General features: G+C 49.1%; 1 protein-coding gene across 8 annotated transcripts in view; it reads right to left on the bottom strand.

Annotated features, from left to right (window-relative positions):
* Positions 1-21,917, bottom strand: part of ARHGEF2 (Rho/Rac guanine nucleotide exchange factor 2) — a 48,907-nt gene that overhangs the window by 17,734 nt on the left and 9,256 nt on the right. For 2 of the 8 annotated variants that reach the window (XM_046682602.1, XM_046682603.1), the window contains 3 exons: positions 16,025-16,063; positions 13,271-13,310; positions 11,975-12,068 (listed from right to left, as the gene is read on the bottom strand). In XM_046682602.1, coding sequence (XP_046538558.1) covers positions 11,975-12,068; positions 13,271-13,310; positions 16,025-16,063 — 173 coding nt within the window. Of the gene's footprint in view, positions 1-6,646; positions 6,773-6,968; positions 7,420-11,974; positions 12,069-12,260; positions 12,279-12,364; positions 12,459-13,270; positions 13,311-13,906; positions 14,025-16,024; positions 16,064-21,917 lie in introns of those variants that run through there. The other 6 variants (XM_046682600.1, XM_046682601.1, XM_046682604.1 and 3 more) reach the window with 6 other exon arrangements.

Below are 21,917 nucleotides of genomic sequence, written 5' to 3'. Positions count from 1 at the left end.
CCGCACACACTCAGCCAAGGTCACACGAGCTCTTTGCGGGAGGGAGCATGTCCCCTGCTAACCTCTAGGCAGCAGGAGCCTAGTTTTGATCTCGAGTCTCTCCCCCAAAACCTTAGAGAGCTCCCTCTATTCCTCTCACCCGGTTAGTCTCTCCCATCCTAGGAAGTCCTTCCTGGCATCTACCCTCCACCCTCCAGCTGCAACATCAGTTCTTCCTGCTCTGGTCTCTGCCGAGATGGGGCACGCTGTGTGCCCTACCTCAAAACCTCAGAGGCTGGCATTTCCCACCTCAGCTTTTTCCTCTCCTGCTTCCCCCTGGTCTCTGCAGGTCAAGTCACTCTCCCTGACCTCTTTTCTGTCCCTCCTCAAGCCCCTGAGCTTCCCCAAAAGCCTGGGAAGGTGCCAAGATGGGATACCACTCTTCCCTCCTAATCCAGGGCCTTCCTTAGTGGTCACCTCAGATGCCCGGATTTTCCCTCCACTCTTGGAGGTTGAAGAGCAGGAATAGGAGCTGACAAGACCACTCCCTCCAAGTTTCCCTGTTTCTCAGAAACCAAAGAGCGGGATCCACATTGCTGAGGCTGAGGGTATAAACCTCAAGTTGGGGACAGTGGCTGGGGCCCTGGGACAGTGGATTAGAACTCAGGGGAGAGCCCTCTGCCTGGGCCTTGGTGGCCCAGTCCTGACTCTCAGCTCCAGCCACACGAGCAGCTGAGAGGCGGGGGAGGGGAAGAGATGCACCGGCCTGCTGCGTAGGGTAGAAAAGGGAAGTGTGTGGGGGCTGAGTCAACAGCACAGGGCCCAGAAGATACTGGGCCGCGTGCCCTAGGGTCTCAGGGCTTCCCGGTGGCCCAAGATCCTTCTCTCTCCTGCTTCCCCTGAGAAGCTCCTCACTGATGACGAGTGAGCCCAGAGGTTTTGAGGTCATTCTCCACCCTGATCATCCATTTTTCTCGTCTCCTCTCCTCTCCTCCTGCTTCTCCTCTTCCTGTCTCCTGCTCTCCTTCCTATCTCCTGGTCTCCCTCTTCCACTCCTCCACTTCTGCCTTTCCTTTCTCACCCTCATTTCTCCTCCACTGCCCCCGGCCTCTCCCTCCCCTCCTCCAGCTGGGCCTGGTTAAGGAAGCTGACTTACCTCTAATGTTCCAGGCCTCCCTTTTTCTATTCTGGTACCTCCCTATCTAGACCACTAGAAAACTCTCCCTTTGGTCTAACCTCCATCTATCTTGCTCCAAATTATAGCTCCTTAGATCAAATCTTCCTCTGTATAACAGCGCCATAGGACCTCAAAGACCAAGTCCGAGTGTCTCTTCTCAGTGCCCTACATGCTCCCTTCTCTCCTCCTCTCCTGCCCTCCCAGCCTTCTCCATGACACAAATTACAAGTTTGAGCACTTATTACGCTTGAATTAAAAGCAAGCAAACAAACGAACGTGAATATCATATTAAAAAGAGCAACATATCTGGATCAGGGTCAACTCCAGAGTTGGCAGTGCTGCAGATCTGCCCTAATGCTGCCACAGCTCCCCCCTCACCTACCCCTGCCCTCCAGCCTCAGGCCTCCAGGAGCACGCACCTGGGAAAGAGGTGGCAACGGAAGGGAGAGGACTGGGCAGCCAGAACGGCATCTCTAGTGGCCTTTCCCTCTCTGGCATCAACGCCCCAGAGACAACCCAGGCACTCTGGGCCCAGCCTCCTCTACCTCCCAACACTCACCCTCTCTCCAAGCGACCCCCTCTCTAGGTGGGCCAGCAGCGGGCAGCAGCCACAGCAGCAGCACATCCCAACACGGGCACTGCCCAGCAGCAAGTAGCCCTGGTACTGCCTAGCGCTATTGTCCTGGAGGCAGCCTGTGCCCGCCCCGGGGCTCGGCTGGTGAAGATAGAAGGACACAGGGCCTGCTCACCAGGGGTGCCTGCTCCAGAGATGGAGAGAATGGGCTTGTCTGGTTCTTTGTCCTACTCTTTTCAAGGTATTCATAAGATAATCACATCGGTCTCCCACTTACCCACCCACCAGCAGGACAGCCTTTCACCTCCATGCCCCGATCTGTCCACCCAGAAAAGGGCCCATTACTCCACGATCCACAACACCCACGCCCAGCACACAGAGGCCCTTCCTGCTTGGTTCAATCCTCTGCTGTCCAGCGTCTAGAATCATCCTTTCTCGCAAATCCTCATGGGAAGTCTTTCTTGCTACACAGCCTTCATGGACACCAGTGCTACATCAAGGATGAAGGAAATAAAGCACCTTGCATAATGGCTGGTATACGACAGGCACTCAATACAGGTTTGGAAAGGAAAAAAAGAAGGAAGGAGGGAGGGAAGGAGGGAAGAAAGGAAGGGTGGATGGATGGATGGACACCAAGACATGCGGACCAGCAGCACCCTCGCCCCTGCTCTAGGGACCCTGGCACTCCTTGTCAGAGCTTCAGAGCCTTTGGTCTCCTGGCCTCTTGTTTCTCCTTTTCTCCCTCCACCTGAAGGGCTCGCAGCGCTTCTTCTCCCCTTCTGCTTCCTTTGAGCTTAGACCCTGAGGTTTCCCCTGGAGGCCAGGAGAAGGCCAACCCAAACCTCCCTTCCATTCTCATCCCAGACCTTGGTCACTTTTGGGAAAGGAGGACGGGGCGAATGGCAGAGGGTACTGTGACTGGCGGCGCAAAAGCTCAAAGGCAGAGGCAGTCTCCCTACTTCTCTGCACTATGCCCTGCAGGCCGAGGAAGGAGGAAAAGGGTGATTTGCACGGACGAGGCAATGCCAAAGCCTACCTAGGAGAGTGAGAGCCTCTCCAAGCAATGTCTAAGCTCTCAGCACCCTTGACTCCTCCATTGGGTATGTCCAAACCCAGACCTAGAGGGAGTCACGTGGAGCTCAGAACCACCTCTGTTCCAGCTGCAACTGGCAGCAGCCCCTTCCCCAAGATGATGAGGCCTCTGTCTAGGCCCTCTGTATGGTGACCAGGAGGCCCCTGGAGGGCTCCACTGGGATCCGAGTCATCTGTGGCTCAGCCCCTGGACAGCATGGCTTCAGAGTCAGAGGCTGAAAAGGGCACTGAGTCATGGGGGATGAACCACAGGCCGGGAAGTAAGGCGAGAGGGGGTTCCTAGCCACAAGACTGAGAAGAGGGCTTGGGATGGTCTCAGTCAGGCTCTGCTCCTTTAGGAGCTTCCAGGGCCAAGAGAAAGGCAAGAGGCTGAGGAGAAGGCAGCCAAACGGAAACACTAACGCCAAAGCCAGAAACACAACACAAAAAGACATCGCGGAACACACAAAGGCACTTATTAAATGCCTGCTTGATGAATGAAGATGAGATGCCGGACAATGGGGGTAGGCACATTAGGGAAGCAGAAGAGGGGCGCTGAGAGCCACAGGGAATAAAATCAGACTAGAGACCCTGAGATACAGGCCTCCTGGACCCCAGCCTGCCCCCCACCCGGCCACACCTGTCGGGTCAGGAGAGAGAGACAAGCAGAGAGCGAGGGGGGAGTGATGCAAACAGACGGGCATTTGTGCAGGCGAACAATAGCTGTGCCAGGACTCCCTGCCCTCCTGGCACAGGGCAGGCCGGCTGAGGCGGGAGGGGGGCAGCTGCTGCCTGCAGCCCCACCCCCACCCTCCCCCAAGGAGCCATAAACAAACCCAGAAGGGTCCAGCCAGCTCCTCTCTGCCATTTCTCTTACCAGCTCCAGGAACCCTGACCAATGTGCTCACTCAAGCTCCTAGATGATACTTTAAACCACAGACTGAAGCTAAGAATGGAACTACTTCCTCACGTAGAGAGCAAGGGCCCCTACTGTGGTGACCACCATTCAAAACAGTAACCCAGATCATCCGGGGACAGACAGACAGACACAGACACATACACACACACACACACACACACCAATATACAGGTCATGTGCATTAATGGGATTCACACCTTCAGATCTGACCCCTCCCTGATTCCAAAGTCAGTGTCCCAGGGAAGCTAGAGGGACTGAGCTGAGAGCCTCTTTAAATCCAGCAGGTCCTTCCCTAGGCACCATCTAACACCTGGGAAGTCACTCACTGACTTCCCTAAGCTTTTGGCTCCCTTCCCCCGTTCTTGCTTCTCCCCTCTCCCTCAGCTCATTCCCTAACCTCCATGACCCCTAGAATCTTTTCCTATGCCCTCAAAAGCCTCAGCCTCTGGGAGACCCCCAATTCCTCAACTTTCCTCCCAAACTGCCAGCCCCCTCAGCTCACTCCTGGGCTCACCCAGCCCTCCTCTCTGGCTTCGGCTCCACTCCTAGTGCTGCACACAAAGCCAGCCACCTCTCCATTACTTGGAACAAAGAAATAGTCTCTTCTCCTCTCTCCCCACTCCACCTGCCCACCACACGCCAATGCTAGAGTCCAAGAGATTCCAAGGGGATCCCCCAGCCTCCAGAAGTATCCCTGGATCACTGGCCTCTGCTTGCTCCTAGGCAGGAAAGGACCCTTTGTTCTGAGAGAAGTGAAGGTTAGAGTTTGGGGAAGGAGGAGGGGAGAACAGGGAGCTAAAGAGAGAAAGGGGACCTATGGGGTTTGGGGCCTGTGGAGGTAGGAAGTAGAGCGGAGAGAATTGAGGGGGTGGAGAACTGAAGACAGCCTGGAAGAATAGAAATGGAGTGAAAAAAAGGAAGCATGAGGAGGGGGAGCCACACAGAAAGACTCTAGGAGGGTGGGAAGGAGAAAGGGGCAGGGTCTACTTAAATTTCTCCTCTATAACAAGGTCCAGGGGAGTCAGGTGAGGAACGGGGAGGGGGCTGTGGGGGCAGACCTTAGCTCTGACCAATCACCCCAGATAGGTGGAAGGGGAGACCACCTTCCTCAAATAATCTCATTTCCAGCGGGGGCCCCCCTCTACTTCCCACCATGGTATAAAAAGAAAGGAGACAGCTGGTGTGCTTGGGGGAGGGGGAGAGAGGGGATCCAGGGTTTGTTGGCTAAGAACCAACTCCCCCTTTCTGTAACCACAGCTTTCCGGAGGTGGCCCTCCCCTTCCGACCAGCCAAACTGACAACTACCCTCCTCCAGTGGCCTCTTTGCCCTCTCAGATCCACCCATTCAGCCCCCCACACCCCACCCCTAGCCAGAGTCTCAACCACCACCAGGCCCAGGATAGAAAGAGCCGAGCTTTTGGATACCAAAAAAAAAAAAAACAAAAACAGGACACGGGGACCAGGTATCTGGTCCCCTAGCTCCTCCCAATAATGCAGAAAGGACCCCAGTACCTATCCTCCCGGAACGCCCCTCTACATGCGCTCTCCAGGTCTGCCCCCCACCAGCTCCCCCATGGCTTTCCTTTTTAGGGTGGAACCAAATTTCCGTGGTTTCAAAAAACCTCTCCGCCCCCCTTGGCTCTACTCCAGGGTCTCAGCTCAAACGGTTGAAAAATAAACAGACTTTCAGAGCTGGGGCCTGGCCCGGCGCAGGGTTGAGAAGAGCCTGTCTGCCACCCCACTGTTCCACCACACTTCAGCCACCTCTCCCCTGGCCTCCGTTTGTCTTAGGCCCTACTCAAATCTCCAGTTGCTTTCCTGTTAGCAGAATCTTATCCCAGCCGCTTAAGGAAAAGTTCCAGAATGGAACCTTCTCCCAACTTAGCCTCCAGACAGGTAGCCAGGCTGGGAGATGGGAGGAAAGCATAGAGAGGGATTTCCATCATCTCTAAGGGGACTGCTCCCTTGTCTGAAGATGCTGATGAGCACCCGCTGGGCACCCAGGGAAGGGCACTGGGGTCAGAGGGAAGCCACAGATTAAACCAGCCCTGGGCTGGGTCCTGGCCCTTCTGATAATGAGTAGAGTGTGGGTGCCCTGAGCAGCCGGGAGGTGCTGTGTGCATGTGTACTTCTTCCCAGCTCTCACTTAATCACCTACAAGTCAGCTTCATCATTTCCTGGGGTCTGGGGTGTGGAGAGGTCATGGCGTTTGGGAGTGGGCCTGGGTACAAAAACAGGGATAAAGGATACGTGGAAAGGAGTGGCCAAGAGGTCACGATGGAGGTGGGGGGCAAGGATAACTGCACACCCGGACTCTTGAAATGGTAAGCCAACGGCCCCAAGATGAAGAGAGAAGAGAGCTGGGGGAGGGGGAGGAGGGACAGGAGGCACAGTGCCGAGTGGGTCAGCCTAAGGGTTTCAGGTTGTGAGAACAAGGAGCTTGGAAAGCTGGTGGGGCAGATGGGGACGGGAGACCCTGTGTTCCAGGAACAGGGGTGCTCAGGACCCCTAAGGATGCAGGAAAGGATCCCAGCTACACAAAGACCTCTGCTACCTTCACCTGAGGGTGATGGCTTGGGGGGAAGTAAGCAGTCCCTCAGCCGTCTTGACCCCAGACACCCGCCCACCAGAGGAGAGAACTGAATCACAGCTGGAAAGTCCATTTGCGAGGAGAGGAGGAGCTGACTTTTGTCTCGGAGGGGTGGTGGTGGTGGTGGTGGTGGCGGTGGGAGGAAGCCGGGAAACCACCCCCTCCCACCCCCTCCGCCGGATGGCGGGGACAAAGGGGGAACGACCAAGCCAGCGACCGCTGGGTGGGGGGACGCCGAGCGCAATCCGGTGGGAGACGGGCGGAGGGGGTGCGGGCGAGCTTTCGCCGACCCCACCCTCGTCCGCACACCTCCCTCCTTCCCGAGCCATCCCTTACCGGAGCAACTTTCTTTCGCGCGGCCCAAAACACCCGGTCCCGTCAGATCGGAGGAGACCAAACCCCGGGGCCGCTCTCTCCCGGGATCCCGGCGGAGCATCTGCGCGGAGCAGGAGGCGCGGGTCGCTTCTCCTGCTCCCCAGCCCCCTCCCCACTCACTCTCAGTCCCCACCCACCCCGTCCCGCCGCCGGCCCAGCGGACGCTCCGCCCGATCTTGGCGCCCAGAAAGCAGGCGTGGAGCCCGGGGGTGCGCTGCGGAGGACGGGGGTCGAAGGGCACCCTGAGGACCGCGGGCGGAGGGAGAGGGGACTCAGAGCCCACCTTGCTCGCCAGCTCTTTGCTCCGGTCGATCCGCGCCCGCGTGAGAGATTCGATCCGAGACATAATCTGCGGGGGAAGCCCGGGAGGACGCGGCGCGGACCCAGGCGTCCAGTTATTGTGGGGGGAGGGCGGGGGAGGGGTCCGCCCCGCACGCGTCGGTCTCGGGGACAGGAAGTCTGACTCCCCTCGCCCGGCACCCAGCGCCAGTTCCTCAAACCGAGTCTCCTCCCCCGCCTCGGCTCAGGAAGGGGAGGCGGGGCGGCGCGAGGGCGGGTGCCGGCGCGCGGGACGGGACGCCTCGGGCTGTGCAGGGCAGCTTGGACGAGCACCGGGTCGGCGCGCGGGTCGAGGGGGCCCCCGTGCCTGTTTCCCCTCCAGCGCCTCCGGGCGCCCTCTAGCTCCAGAGACCCGCCTCTTAGCCCCGCTTTTCCTAAAACCCACCGTGGGCCAGCCCGCAGCCCTTGCCCTCGCGCTCGCCCTCGCGCTCGCCCTCGCCCTCGCCCTCGCCACACCCCAGGTCTTCCCTCCCCACCCCCTCCCCCTGCGCGGGACTTCAGTCTTTAAAGACCCGCAGGCCGGAGGACTCCGTCCGCCCCCAGCTCTCCAGGGAATCCGGCACCAGTTCCTTCCTGGCCTTCGGGGGCCCATCAAAGCAGGCCGGAGCCGACTGACCCCTTTTACGATTGGGGGCAGGGGAGGGGAGAGGACGGGAAAATCAAAGAGGAACTAAAGCCTGGTCTTTAGAAGCGTGAAGGAGAAGAGTCATTCCCAGAGGTCGAAGAATCAGACAGGGAGAGGAGCGCATTCTCCCACAAGCCCCCACCACGCTGGGGCCTTCCTGACCGCAGTCTGCCCATCCCCCTCTCCAGCTCCGCCTCTGCCACCTACTTGGCGGGGCGGGGAGGAATTTGCCACCTTTACTGAAGGCTAAGAAGCTGAGGAAGTCCTTCCTTGTGTCTAATCCCAGTTCTCTCTGTTGCAAGTTAGGCCAGAGCCAAAAGACCAGAAACCAGTCTCCCCCAGTCAGGGGGCAGTTGGGGTAGGGCCAGTCTCTCCACAAGAAGGGGGTGGAATGGAGCATTCTTCTTTCTGGACTCTTTGCCCCAGCCTGAGCCAACCTCCACCCTTGGTGAGTTTCCTGCTATTGAGAAAATTCCTTCTCCACTCTAACTATAATCACTCACATTGCAGTTCGTTTCTGCCTCTCAGGGTCTCCCATTTCTCTGGTGAAAGCAGAAGCATGGAGAGCCCTGGGACAGAGCATCCTATGTTTGCAGGGTCCTGCCTGATTCTGGTCCTAAAAGGTGTGGGGGGGGGGGGGGGCAAAGAAGGGGAAGAGAGGAGGCCCAGCCCAGATCCAGCAGCTTCCTTTCCCGGGTTCAGCAGCAGGGCCAGGCTGCAGGTTTCAAGCCCAACTCAGCACTCTTGTAGGTGCCAATTTTAGCCTCTGCCACTATTTTGGGCTCTACCGCCTCACCACTGGCTGAGCTGCTTGGGCTCCTCACCCCCAACACCACCCCCACACTGCTCCTCTGGCTTCCCCTCTTGCCTAGCAACTCCTTCACCTCCTTCTTCACCCATTCCCCTGTTTAGGATCCTTATATAGCAAAGACCAGAAAAAAGGAGAGCAAATAACCATGCCCTTTCTAGGCTAGATGGAAATTAGAAAGCAGAAAGGACTTTCCCAGAGCCATGGGGAGGCTGAGTCCTCCAGGCTTGCACCTGCAAGGCAGACCTAATGGAAGGCCCTAGGAATGTCCCCAAACCAGCAGTCCTGAGTCTTCCGGGCCCAGATCCCCAGACTTACCTCCCCGCAGTGGGCAGCCAAGACTGAGGAATGTACTAAATTTAAAAGCAGACAGCCAAAAACCAGAATTCTGGCCTCATGGCTCCACCCCTAGGGGGTCCAGAGACAAGGGATGGGCTGGGACCTCAGCTTTTCTCCCAGGATGGAATCTTAAAGGGCCAAACTCCAGTCTGGGTATCCAGTAAACCTGGGACCTAAACCCCTAGGTTTTTTGAGGGACCTCTCAGTCCCCAAAGACAACTTAAAAGGTCTTGATGTGGGGCCAGCCCCGTGGCTGAATGGTCAAGTTCACACGCTCCGCTTCGGTGGCCCAGGGTTTCACCAATTCGAATCCTGGGTGTGGACATGGCATCGCTCATCAAGCCATGCTGAGACGGCATCCCACATGCCACAACTAGAAGGACCTACAACTAAAAATACACAACTATGTACCAGGGGGCTCTGGGAGAAAAAGGAAAAATAAAATCTTTAAAGAAAGAAAAAGGTCTCTATGAAAGAAGAGGACCTAACCCTCCAACTCTTTTCTGTCTCCCACCCCCATCTTCAGTGTTTTTTCCATCCCATCTGCTGTTGGTGACCCTGCCCTCTTCTTCCTCTTAGGATGAGTAGCAAGGAAGAGGGCTGGGGGGTGGGTAAAGGAAACCATTCTACCTTTAAAAACACCTGGACTTTTAGTGAGCTAGGCCTGCAGCTTGACTTAAATTCCATTTTCTGTATCCTCTGGAAAATGAACCCTTTTCCTTGGCATCCCCTGCCCTTCGTCCAAACCACTCGCATCCCTCCTCCACTCCTAGGCAGTGATACCTCCCAGATTTTCAGAAATTATTTTTTCAGACACACGAAAACAAAAGCCAACTCTAATTTCTGCCAGAATCAAAAAGTAGCCACCACCTTCTTTAGCTCATTTAACTTGACAAATGTGTCCCCACATTTCAGGGGTGGGGAGTTGGCCCCAGGGAAGAAACTCATTGTTGGAGTCTTGGCCAGCAGGTGAACAGATAGAGCTATGGGGCTATGTGGGCCCAAGCACTACAGTGCCCAAGAGGAAGTTTGTTTTTCTTATTACTCTGGACATTGTGTATTCTGGGAGGGCATGATTAAGGCATAATTGACTCCAATGGCTATCCATCAGAAGATGGTGAGGGGCTGGCCGGGTGGTGCAGCAGTTAAGTGCGCACATTCCGCTTCCGCGGTGTGGGGTTCGCCGGTTCGGATCCCGGGTGCGGACATGGCACCACTTGGCAAGCTATGCTGTGGTAGGCATCCCACGTATAAAGCAGAGGAAGATAGGCATGGATGTTAGGTCAGCACCAGTCTTCCTCAGCAAAAAGAGGAGGATTGGCAGCAGATGTTAGCTCAGGGCTGATTTTCCTCAAAAAAAAAAAAAGATGGTGGAAGAAGGGAAGAGGGGGGATAAACTGTTATGTTAGGTTTACTGGCAGAGGCAGAGGCAACATTATATAGTCAAAGCTCTGGGTTTGCAATTCCGCTCCACCTCTTACTAACTGTGGGATCTTGGGCAAGTAGCTTAGCCTCTAAGTAATCTTGTCTATAAAATGGAGATTAAAACAAAATACTTATCTTTGCCAGGGTGTTAGAAGAATCAAATGAGATGACCTCCGGAAAAGTGTTTGGCAACTCTACAATGCTAATCAAATAGGAAGGAATAAGCTACTTCCTTCTCTCACTGCTTGACTGAGCTTCTTGCCAACCCCACCCCCTGATGTTTACCTGCTCATGGCCCTTATCCTGAGCTGGGAGGAGGGGGCAGAAGAGATTTAGTGAGGCAGGTACACACATTCATGGGGGTGTAAGGAAGATGGACCAGAAGATGATGGAGAGGGAAGCAGGAGGACAGGACCAGAGACCCTGGTGAGGAATGGCCAAGTGGGACAATATCCTGACTTACTCTGGCTCTTTCCTTCTGCCTATCTGGACTTCACATTCTCTTTCACCCGGTTAGTCAACCCCTCACCAAACCATTAGGCCAAGGGTGGGAAAATTCAGACCAAGTGGGATCTGGATGGCTCCCCTGGGCAGTACCAGCTTCTCCTACCATTCCCACTGTAGGAAAAGAGGGTGATTCCGCCAACAGGCTCACCTACCCTGAATTGAGAGACCCTGTGGGGAGATGGGACTCAGACCCGAGGTCTTGGTATTTGTTCTCTAAAGAGCTCTGTTCCCCACGGGAGAGAAGAAGCCTCACTGGGCCACCTGCACCCCCCCCCCACCCCGCCCCGCCTTTAAGAGTCTCCAGCTGCTCTTGACCTGGGTGAGAAGGTGCTAACCAGCTGGTTTCATCTCTGCCCACCCAGAGGAAGGGGAATCCTGGCTCAAAGGCTGGCAGAGAAGAGAGCCCTGGCACTGTGGGTGGGGCCGGGAGGTGCCCAGGCAACCTTACTTAGTGAGAATCCCATGGTTTTTCAAGGTGAATATGATGATGTCTTCTCTGGGGTTTCTCTCAATGCTCAGAAGCTGCCCTGGCTTGGAAAGTACATGCATACTTGGGAAGGCCATGAGAGCAAAAGAGGGGTGGCTCATTCTGCCAGTAAATGAAGAAAGTGGAAATGAATTCAAGCAGCAGGCAGAGCTCCCAGTTTCACCAGAGCCCAGGGGTTGGTAATACGGAAGAAAGAAATGTGCCTTCACCTTCCTGAGGTCAGAGCTGCACATGGCCCCACACGTATGGCGTGCATGTGCTTCCATAATCATATACTTTCCTGGCTTCCACTCTGCCTGTGGTCTAATTTCAACTGCTTCAGCTGCTGTATCCACCCATAAAATTATGAGTGTAAAAGCACTTTGCAAACTCTAATATTCTCTGAAGAAGTAAAAAGTATTGCTGTAATTATTATCATTATAATGTCCAATGGTTAAGATTTCTGCTGCCCACCTCTTAGCTATGTGAGGCCTAAGGAGCAGGAGGGCCAGGCCACTCCTCAGCTTCTGAGGCTCCTCTCTTCCAGCTGTCTACAGCTGGCTGCTAAGCTGGAGCATGGGGAAAGCAGAGGAAAGGTGATTTACAGGGATATAGGGAGGGAGGCTGGGAGAGAGAACATGTGTTCCCCTAAAACTTGAACCACTGCCCTGAGTCTCTGTCTAGGGAAGAGGGGGAGGGGCGCAAGTAGTGGGGTGAGGAGGAGGAGAAGCGGGGAGGGCAGTGGGTCTCAGGCCTCCTGCTTCCCTGGCTGACTCTTACCTTGGCCTTCCCGGTCATGCCCAAGAGGAAGCTGAGGGTCCGTCGCAGGGAGGAGCCTGCCCAGGTTCCCGAGCCCCCTTCCAGTTGGCTACAGCTGCAGAAAGAAAAAGAAAAGGTGAAGAGATGGAGGCAGAGCTGGAAAAGAAAAACAACATACTCACAGAGAGATGGTAGATGAAGGTCCCATGACCAGGAGATAGAGAATGGAGATACAAGAGGGAAGACTCAGAGAAAGGGTGAGGAAGAAAGAGGAAGGAGCCGGAAAGAAAGACACTCCCACACACACCTCCTAGGACTTCCTGGATGTGGACACTACAGTTTCCCAGGACCCACTGTTTATGAGGAAAACTGCAGGCTCCTCCCAGATAAATACAGACTTCCCCTTCCTACCTAATCCAGGCCCAGTCTCCTCCTCTCATGCTGCTCCCCAACGGAAGTGATATGGGGTGGGGGCTCTCCAGTGGGGCATTTTCCCCTCGCAAAACAAGAACCCTGTGTACGACCCTCTCTGCTGTTTGGAAAGGGCCTCTGGGCCTAAAGCCAATAAGGACTGAATTTCCTGGGATTTCATCAGCCCCATCCCATGAGCTAATCCCAAACCCAGAGCCAGGAGGATGTGTCAGCTAGAGATTTTCAGGACCACAAATCAGAGCTTGATATCTTAAAGGGCCCATTACTAGCTCACACACCCACACTGTCTTAGAGGGCTGACCCACTCCAATCAGGCCTGGCTATAGGAGCCAAATAAACAGGTGCTGATTTTGCATGCTTATTTACGTAGTTATTGAAATCTCCCAGCCTCCATCCTGATTCCTGAACTATGCCTCCAGCCCCTGCCCTCACCCCTCGGGGCTCTACAGTTCTTGCCCAGCTCTCCTTAGAGCCACTCCCCATTGGCCAGTTATCTGAGCCATCCAAGCTGATCCATGATCCTTTGTCACTGTCTCTCCGGAAGACTGTCCCAGAGCTCACCTTTGTGGCACTGACAACAGCAAGCAACTCCCATTCTCTTTTATTCAATTGACACCCTGGGGTCTAGATACTCCTTTTCTTTCCCTAATTTCTTCCGCATCCCATGGAGCTCCTGGGAACCTTCTGAGCCTTCCCTGGCCAATGAGAAGAGGGTAAATTCTATGCAGCTCAGAGAGAAGGATATTTGGAGGTCTTTGATCAGAAATGTTAACCGGAGCAATGTTTCAGGAAGCAGAGACCCTTGGGGCTACGAAATCCAGGGCCCAGTCCCCTTGCCCCTCCCTAATCTGGGCCTTTGAAGGGCTCCGAGTCCCCCAAACTCACCTTTGGCTGAGGTCAGCGGCAGACGACTGGGATAAATTCCCTGCCAAGACAAAAGGAGACGGGAAGTGTCCAGCTAAAGCCAGACAAAGGTGCTCAGGGCTGCCTCCCCCACCCGTTCCACCTGGATCAGGTTCCCAAGCTGCAGGTGCATGTGACGCCATTCCTGAGGGCGGGCTCGGGGGAATAGGGAGGGAGGGCGGGGTCTGAGCTGAGCAGAACTGAAGAATTTAGGAGCCAGGGAACTGAGCACCAGGGTTATGTGGAGACGAGGGGCTAGGCATGGATGTCTCCGTTCTGTTTCTGGTGAGTGGGGAGGGCAGAAGTTTCACACTGAGCTCCCAATGCCTCATCTTGACAACAAGGTACATTGCGGGTAACTGTCCTCCATCTCTGGTGACAGGGGAAGCTGGAGAGCCTCACTCTGTCCTATGTCCTCCTTCATTGGAAAGGAGAGTCTCAGAATGCCAAAGGTCTGAATTCAGATCTCTCATGTGAATAAAGGCATTTTTGGGTTTCCAAGAGTGTGTGGTTAAACATAATCCAGGACCTCTGGACCCTAAACAGCTGGCTCGGAGGAGTGGTGGCGAGACAGAAAGGGGAAGGGGCATCACTGCTTTGCTCCCCACTTTTACTCACCAGCTGGATCTGAGCAGCCCAAGAAGCAATTGATGCCACTCATGGATACAGACTTGGAAAGCATGCCAGTGGCTGGGTGGTCCAAAGGGCCAGCAGATGGACGACAGGAACCCTGACCCTAGAATCATGTCAAGAATCCTCACACAAAGGCCAGGCCTCATCCGTCTTCCACCCACGCTCTTCACTTTTCCCACAGTGTGGCCCCCTCAAGGCCTTCAGGCCTTCCACCCCTCTCCAGTACCCATATCTGGGATATTCCATTTGAAGTAGCTGGGAAGTTATTCCTGCTATTTAGCATTCATCACTACTGCAATTCAAGCCCAGACTTCCTTAATATAGAAAATATCTTAGAAAAGATTTACCCTGAATAGTTTCCAGAGATGACAAACTCAAGCTATAGAGGCCAGGCAGGTAATGAAAAAAGAAATGAGGCAATCTGGGTTTAATACAATAGGGAATAGAAATATTCATAAACCACACAGCCAACCATTAGAAAATAATTTTTTTTTCCTTTTTCTCTCCAAAGCCCCCTGGTACACAGTTGTATATTTTTAGTTGTGAGTCCCTCTAGTTGTGGCATGTGGGACGCCGCCTCAGCATGGCCTGATGAGCAGTGCCATGTCTGTGCCCGGGATCTGAACCAGTGAAACCCTGGGCTGCCTAAGTGGAGCGCGAACTCAACCACTTGGCCACGGGGCCGGCGCCAGAAAATACATTTTTCTGAAGCCTACATGAAGCATTATAAAAACCGGCTACATACAGGCCATAAGGCAAATTTTAACACACTTCAAATAATCTGTATCATAGAGATCATAGGAAACAATCCAGAAGTTCCTTTCCAATAGACTAGATAAAGAATCTGTGATAGATTTATATATCAAAATACTATTCAAAAGTAAAAATGAACAAACCACAGCTTACCCAACAATATGGATAAATCTCACAAACACAATGTTGAGTCAAAGAATCAAGACACAAAAGATGTATATACTGTAGGATTACATTCATATAAAGTTTAAAACAAGCAAAACTCATTGATATTGTTTAGAGATGCATACAAAAATGGTAAATCTATGAGGAAAATTGATCTCAAAAGTCAAGAAAATGATCATCTCTGCCAGGAGAGAGAAGGTTCTCAATGTGGAGGGACACAGGGGCTTCTGGGTTTTGATGACACTTTTTCTTTTTTCTTCTTTTGAGGAAGATTAGCCCTGAGCTAACTGCTGCCAATCCTCCTCTTTTCACTGAGGAAGACTGTCCCTGAGCTAACATCTGTGCCCATCTTCCTCTGCTTTATATGTGGGATGCCTACCATAGCATGGCATGTCAAGTGGTGCCATGTCCACACCTGGGATCCGAACCGGCGAACCCTGGGGTCACTGAAGCGTAATGTGTGCACTTAACCGCTGTGCCACCAGGCCGGCCTCAGACACTTTTTCTTACCTGGGGTGGTTACACAGCTGTTTGCTTCCTAATTATGCGTTACCTTGTTCATGTAAGTTTTATATACTTTTCTGTATGTATGTTTTATTTCAAAAATTTTTTAAGTTTTAAAAAAATCTTTATAGATTTAGAAATTTTAAAACACCATTCTAAATAAACTTTCTGGTCAAAGAAGAAATTATAATGGAAATGTAAACATACTTTATAATAACAATAATGAAAATACTACAGAACAAAACCTGTGAGAGATGGCCAAAGCAGTATTTCAAGGGTAATTTGTAGCCTTAAAATGTTTATATTGAAAAATTTAAAAAGCTGAAAATTAATGAGTTACGTTAACTTAAAAGGTTAGGAAAAGAACCACAGAAAAAATCCAAAGAAAACAGAAAGAAGGATACAATAAAGATAAAAAAACAGAAGTCAATTAAGTAGTAAACATAAAGTAGGATCAATAAAACCAAGAGTTGTTTTTTAAGAATAGGCAAATAGACAAACCTTTGATAAGAGTGATGAAGAGAGAGAAGGCACAAATAAAAGTAGAATGAAAAAGTAGACCTAACTACAGAAAGAGCAGTGATTAGAAAGATAAGAGAATACTACCTACAACTTAATGCCAAGAATTTTGAAAATGCAAACAAAATAGACAAATTCTTTAAAAATATATATATAACTTACCAAAACTGAATCTAGAAGAAATAGAAAGTCTGAGTTGTCCTATTAAAGAAACGGAATCAGTAATTAATCTTTCTATAAACAGAATAAAACACAGCAGGCCAAAACAGTTTTATAGGCAAGGAACAGATCTTTCAAGGAATAGATCACTGAAAACTCCTTCTATAAGGCAAGTATAACCTTGATTCTTTTTAAAAATTTTTTCATTTAATTTTTTAATTTTTAAAAATTTTATTGGAACACAGCCATGCCCATTTTTTTTCCCCTGAGGAAGATTAGCTCTGAGCTAACACCTGTTGCCAATCTGCAGCAATAGATAATTGATACCATAAGTGAAATCCAGCAGCAGCATGACGAAGTTGATTTATCCTAAGAAAACAAGGGTGGTTTAACATGAGAAAAATCTTTAAATGTAATTTACCTCAATATCATATCAAAGGAGAAAAACCGGAACCATCTCAGTAAAAACAGAAAAGCATAGAATAAAATTCAACACCCACCTATTGTAAAACTAAAACCTTGGCAATTAGGGATAGAGGAAATTGTCCCTAACCTGATAAAGAGGATCTTTCAAAAACTTACATCCAAAAGTCAATTTCAATAGTGAAACATAAGATGTACTCCCTCTAAAATCAGAAACAAGACAAAGATACCCATTATCACCATTTCTGTTCAACATGCAATAGAGCCCTAGCAAGCATAGTAGGGCAAGAAAAAGAAAGGAAAGGAATAAATATTGGAAAAGAAGAAACAAAGCTCATTTAAGGTTGATTTAATTGTCTAATTAGAAAAGAAAAAAATCCACAAATTGTTAAAACTAAAAAAACACTTAGTAAGATGAATGACTATAAGATCACTATACAAGGATTAATTCAATTCCATTTCTATAAACCAAAAATAATTATAAACTGTAATTATAATATAAGAAAGCATTTATAATAGCAACAAAAACTATAAGATACCTAGAAATAAATCTAATAGATTGACAAGACCTGTATAAGGAAAACTAACACTTTATTTTTTGTTTGTTTCTGCTGAGGAAGATTCGCCCTGAGCTAACATCTGATGCCAATCTTCCTCTTTTTGTATGTAAGCCACCACCACAGCATGGCCACTGACAGACGAATGGTGTAGGTCTGTGCCCAGGAACTGAACATGGGCTGCTGAAGTGAAGCACACGGAATGACTAGGCCACCAGGGTTGGCCCCTAATATTTTATTAAAAGACGTATTTTCCTTTTAGAAAACTTAACTAAATAGCGAGAGATATTATTTTTCATGGATAGGAAGATTCAAGATTAGAAAGACGTCAATTCATCCTGAATTAATCTTTGAATTCAATACAATCTCAATCAAAATCCAGCAGGAGTTTTTGATTTTTAGAATTGATAAGCTGATTCCAAAATTCACATGAAAATGTAAAGGACCTAGAATAGCCAAGATAATCTTAAAGAAAAATAATAAAGTTGGAGGACTTACACTACTACATTCTTAAGACTTACAATAAAGCTACATTAATGAAGACAATGTAGTATTGGCATAAGGATAGACAAGTAGATCAATGGAACAGAGAACAGGGCCCAGAAATAAACTCACACAAATACAGTCACTTGATTTTCAACAAAGGTACCACAGCAATTCAATAGGGAAAGTCAGGTTTTTTAAGGGAGCAGCTGGATATCTACATGGGGGAAAAAACCACAAAACCTTGATTTCTACCATGCACAAGAATCTAGATAACTCATAGACCTAAACATGAAAGCTCAAACTATAAAGCTTCTAGAACAAAACTTCAGAGAAAAGTCTCCACATTCTTGGGGTAGGCAAGATTTCTCAAACATGATCAAAAGCACTAACCATTAAAAATGTGATGAATTGGGCTTCATCTAAATTAAAAACTCATGCTTATTAAATACATTGTTAAAATAAAAAGGCAAGTCCAAGACTGGGAGAAAATATGCACAATACATATATCTGACAAAAAGACTTAAATCCAGAATATATAAAGAACCTCACCAATCAATAAGAAAAAGACAAGCTGTTTTAAAAACTGAGTAAGAGTCTTAGACAGACATTTCACAAAAGAAGATATTCGGATGGCCAATATGAATATGAAAACGGGGGCTGGTCCCATGGCTGAGTGGTTAAGTTCGCATGCTCTGTTTCGGCAGCCTAGGGTTTTGCCGGTTTGGATCCCGGCTTGGACATGGCACCACTTGTCAGGCCATGCTGAGGAGGCATCCCACACAGCACAGCAAGAAGGACCTACAACTAGAATATACAACTATGTACTGGGGGGCTTTGGGGAGAAGAAGAAGAAGAAAAAAAAGAAGATTGGCAACAGATGTTAGCTCAGGTGCCAATCTTTAAAAAAAAAAGAGAGAGAGAATACGAAAAGGTACCCAACAAAACTTTTCAACAGGGACATGCAAATTAAAACCAGAATGAGGGGCTGGCCCCGTGGCCGAGTGGTTAAGTTCCCGCACTCCGCTGTAGGCGGCCCAGTGTTTCGTTGGTTCGAATCCTGGGTGTGGACATGGCACTGCTCATCAAACCATGCTGAGGCAGCGTCCCACATACCACAACTAGAAGGACCCACAACGAGAATATACAATCCCGTACCGGGGGGCTTTGGGGAGAAAAAGGAAAAAAATAAAATCTTTAAAAAAAAAAAAAAACCCAGAATGAGATACCTCTAAGACACTCACCAGAATGGCTGAAATTAAAAACTTGACAAAAGCAGTATACCATATCTAAGAATAAATCTAATATATACATCTAATCTAAGATCTGTATGGCAAAAATAATAAAACTTTATTAAAAGACATTAAATGGAGAGGTATACTATTTTCATGGATAGGAATAAGCAATATTATAAAGATGTCAACTCTCTCTAAATTAATCTTTAGATTCAATGCAACTCCAATAAAAATCTCAAAGTTCGTTTTTTGTTTTGGTTTTTTTTTGCTGAGGAAGATTGCCCTGAGTTGACATCTGTTGCCAATGTTCCTCTTTTTTGTTTGAAGAAGATTGCCCTGAGCTAACATCTGTGCCAGTCTTCCTCTATTTTGTTTGTTTTTGTTTTTGTTTTCTTCCCCAAGCCCCCTAGTACATAGTTGTATATTCTAGTTGTGAGTGCCTCTGGTTGTGCTACGTGGGACCCCACCTCAGCATGGCCTGATGAACGGTGCCATGTCTGCACCCAGGATCCAAACTGGTGAAACCTTGGGCCACTGAAGTGGAGTGTGCAAACTTAACCACTCAGCCATGGGGCTGGCCCCTGTTCCTCTATTTTGTATGTGGGTCACTTCCACAGCACAGCTTGACGAATGGTGTAGGTCCACACCCAGGAACCGAACCCAGGCCACCGAAGTGGAGCATGACAAACTTAACCACTAGGCCACAGGGCTGGCCTTCAAAGTGTTTTGTTGTTGTTTTTTGAGGAAGATTAGTCCTGAGCTAACATCTGCTGTCAATCCTCCTCTTTTTTGCTGAGGAAGACTGGCCCTAAGCTAACATCTGTGCCCATCTTCTTCTATTTTATATGTGGGATGCTTGCCACAGCATGGCTTGACAAGTGGTGTGTAGGTCTGCACCCAGGATCTGAACTGGTGAACCCCAGGCCGCCAAAGTGGAGCATGTGAACTTAACCGCTGTGCCACCAGGCCAGGCCCTCAAAGTTTTTTTAATGCATGTTTTGTATGTATGTTATACTTCAATAAATATGTTCATTTTTTTAAAAATTAAGAAAGTCTATTTAAAGACACCATAGGAGAGGGAAAAGACAAACCACATTTCTCCATCTTTGAGAAAAGATCACTGCAGCACATATAACAACAAATGATTAGTATTCAGAATATACAAAGAATGCATTCAAAACAATAAAGGAAAAACCCTCAAAGAACCCAACAGAAAAATGGGCAAAAGACATGAAGAGGCGGGGCTGGCCCGGTGGCGCAGTGGTTAAGTTTGCATGTTCTGCTTCTCAGCAGCCCCGGTTCACCAGTCTGGATCGCGGGTGTCGACATGGCACTGCTTGGCAGACAGGCTGTTGTAGGCATCACACATAGAAAGTAGAGGAAGATGGGCACAGATGTTAGCTCAGGGCCAGTCTTCCTCAGAAAAAGAGGAGGATTGGCAGTAGTTAGGTCAGGGCTAATCTTCCTCAAAAAAAAAAAAAAAGACATGAAGAAGAATTTCACAGAAGAGGAAACACAAATGACCAGCACACATATGAAAATACGCTCAATTGCATTTGTAATAGGATAATTCAAATTAAGACCACAATGAGATTTATAACCGCCAGATTGGCAAAATTAAGTCTGATGACTCCAAATGTTGAAAAGGACGTGGATCAATGGGAACTCATATTTATATACTGCTGATGGGAGTGGGAACAATTCGTCATTATCTTGTAAAATGAACATCTGCATACTCTACGACCCAACAATTCCACTCCAAAGTATATACCCTGGAGAAATTCCTGTGAATGTGCAGCAGAAGATGGATAAAGGGATATTCATAGTGACAATTCTTCATAATAGCAAAGAATGGATATTACCCAAATGTCCATCAACAGAAGAATGGAATGAAAATAAACTATAACTATTTGCAACAAATGGGTAAAAATTAGAAACAGAATGTTGAATGAAAATGTAAGTTACAGAAAATTTTGTACAACATAACATCATTGTTTTTAAACTCAGAAATAAATAAAAGAAATAATATATTATTAGGTAATACATATATTTGTGTTAAAACTATAAAAAATATAAGTGAATGATAAAGAAAGTTCAAGATAGTGATTATCTCTGGTAGGAAGGCAAGAGAATAAGTGAAGAGAAGAAGACATAGGCAAAGATAAGTGTATTGGTAATGTTCTAGTTCTTGAGATGGGTGGTTGATTTACTGGGCATTCTTTCTTTTGCTTGAGGAAGATTAGCCCTGAGCTAACATCTGTGCCAATCTTCCTCTATTTTGTACGTGGGTCGCTGCCACAGCATGGCTTGATGAGCAGTGTGTAGGTCCCCACCCGGGATCTGAACCTGTGAACCTGGGCCCCCAAAGTGGAGCTCGCTGAACTTAACTACTACACCATCGGCCAGCCCTGGGCATTCATTTTTAAATATTATGTTTAAAAGACAAAGGGAACAAAATACATCAGAGGGTATTAGCAACTCTGGCAAAGTGGAGTGAACAGGCCCCATTTAAGGACATCTGAATTTTAAAAAATCTAAGCACCATGCTGGCCAAACAAAATAAATTTTGGAACTAGACTTGGCTCATGGACCATCAGTCCCCAAGACCCAGTCTAGTTTAAAGAGTCTCAGACTTCTGTTCTGTGGACTTTGGTGGAGAACTTACGCGTTACACGTTACTGCAGGAAGAACCAAAAAACCTCCAACATATAGACAAGGAGGAATTTAAGGGGATTGCTTAAATATTGGGTGGAAAGAGGAGAGGAATCAAAGCAGGAAGGCATAAAAAGAGAAAAAAGCACTAGGGAAAAGAGGGAAAGAAGAGCACGTATAATACCAAGAAAGGGAAAGTGGGGAGAAGAGAAAGGTGGAAGAGAGGGAAAGAAGTATGAAGGAATGCTGGAGAGAAGAGGAAAAAGAAGTGCTATTTCTCACGCTCCTCCTGGGTGCCAGCGCCTGTACTGGGCACTTTAACACCTTTTACCATCTAATAATCACAACTTTAAAAGATTGTTTTTATTATCCTGATTTTCAGAAAGATGAAATAAATTGTTCAGCTGGTAAATGAAGGATTTAGAGTCAGTTTGACTCCTAAATCCTGTTCTTTCTACCATATCACATTGACATGGGGGTGAGGGAAGACAGGCAGAGATCTTGATGGAGAAAAGGGGGCGATGGAATCAGACGGGGCTTGCTGTC

Source organism: Equus quagga, chromosome 13 (assembly GCF_021613505.1).
Source record: "Equus quagga isolate Etosha38 chromosome 13, UCLA_HA_Equagga_1.0, whole genome shotgun sequence".
NCBI lineage: Eukaryota > Metazoa > Chordata > Mammalia > Perissodactyla > Equidae > Equus > Equus quagga.
This window is presented reverse-complemented; position numbering and strand designations above follow the sequence as displayed.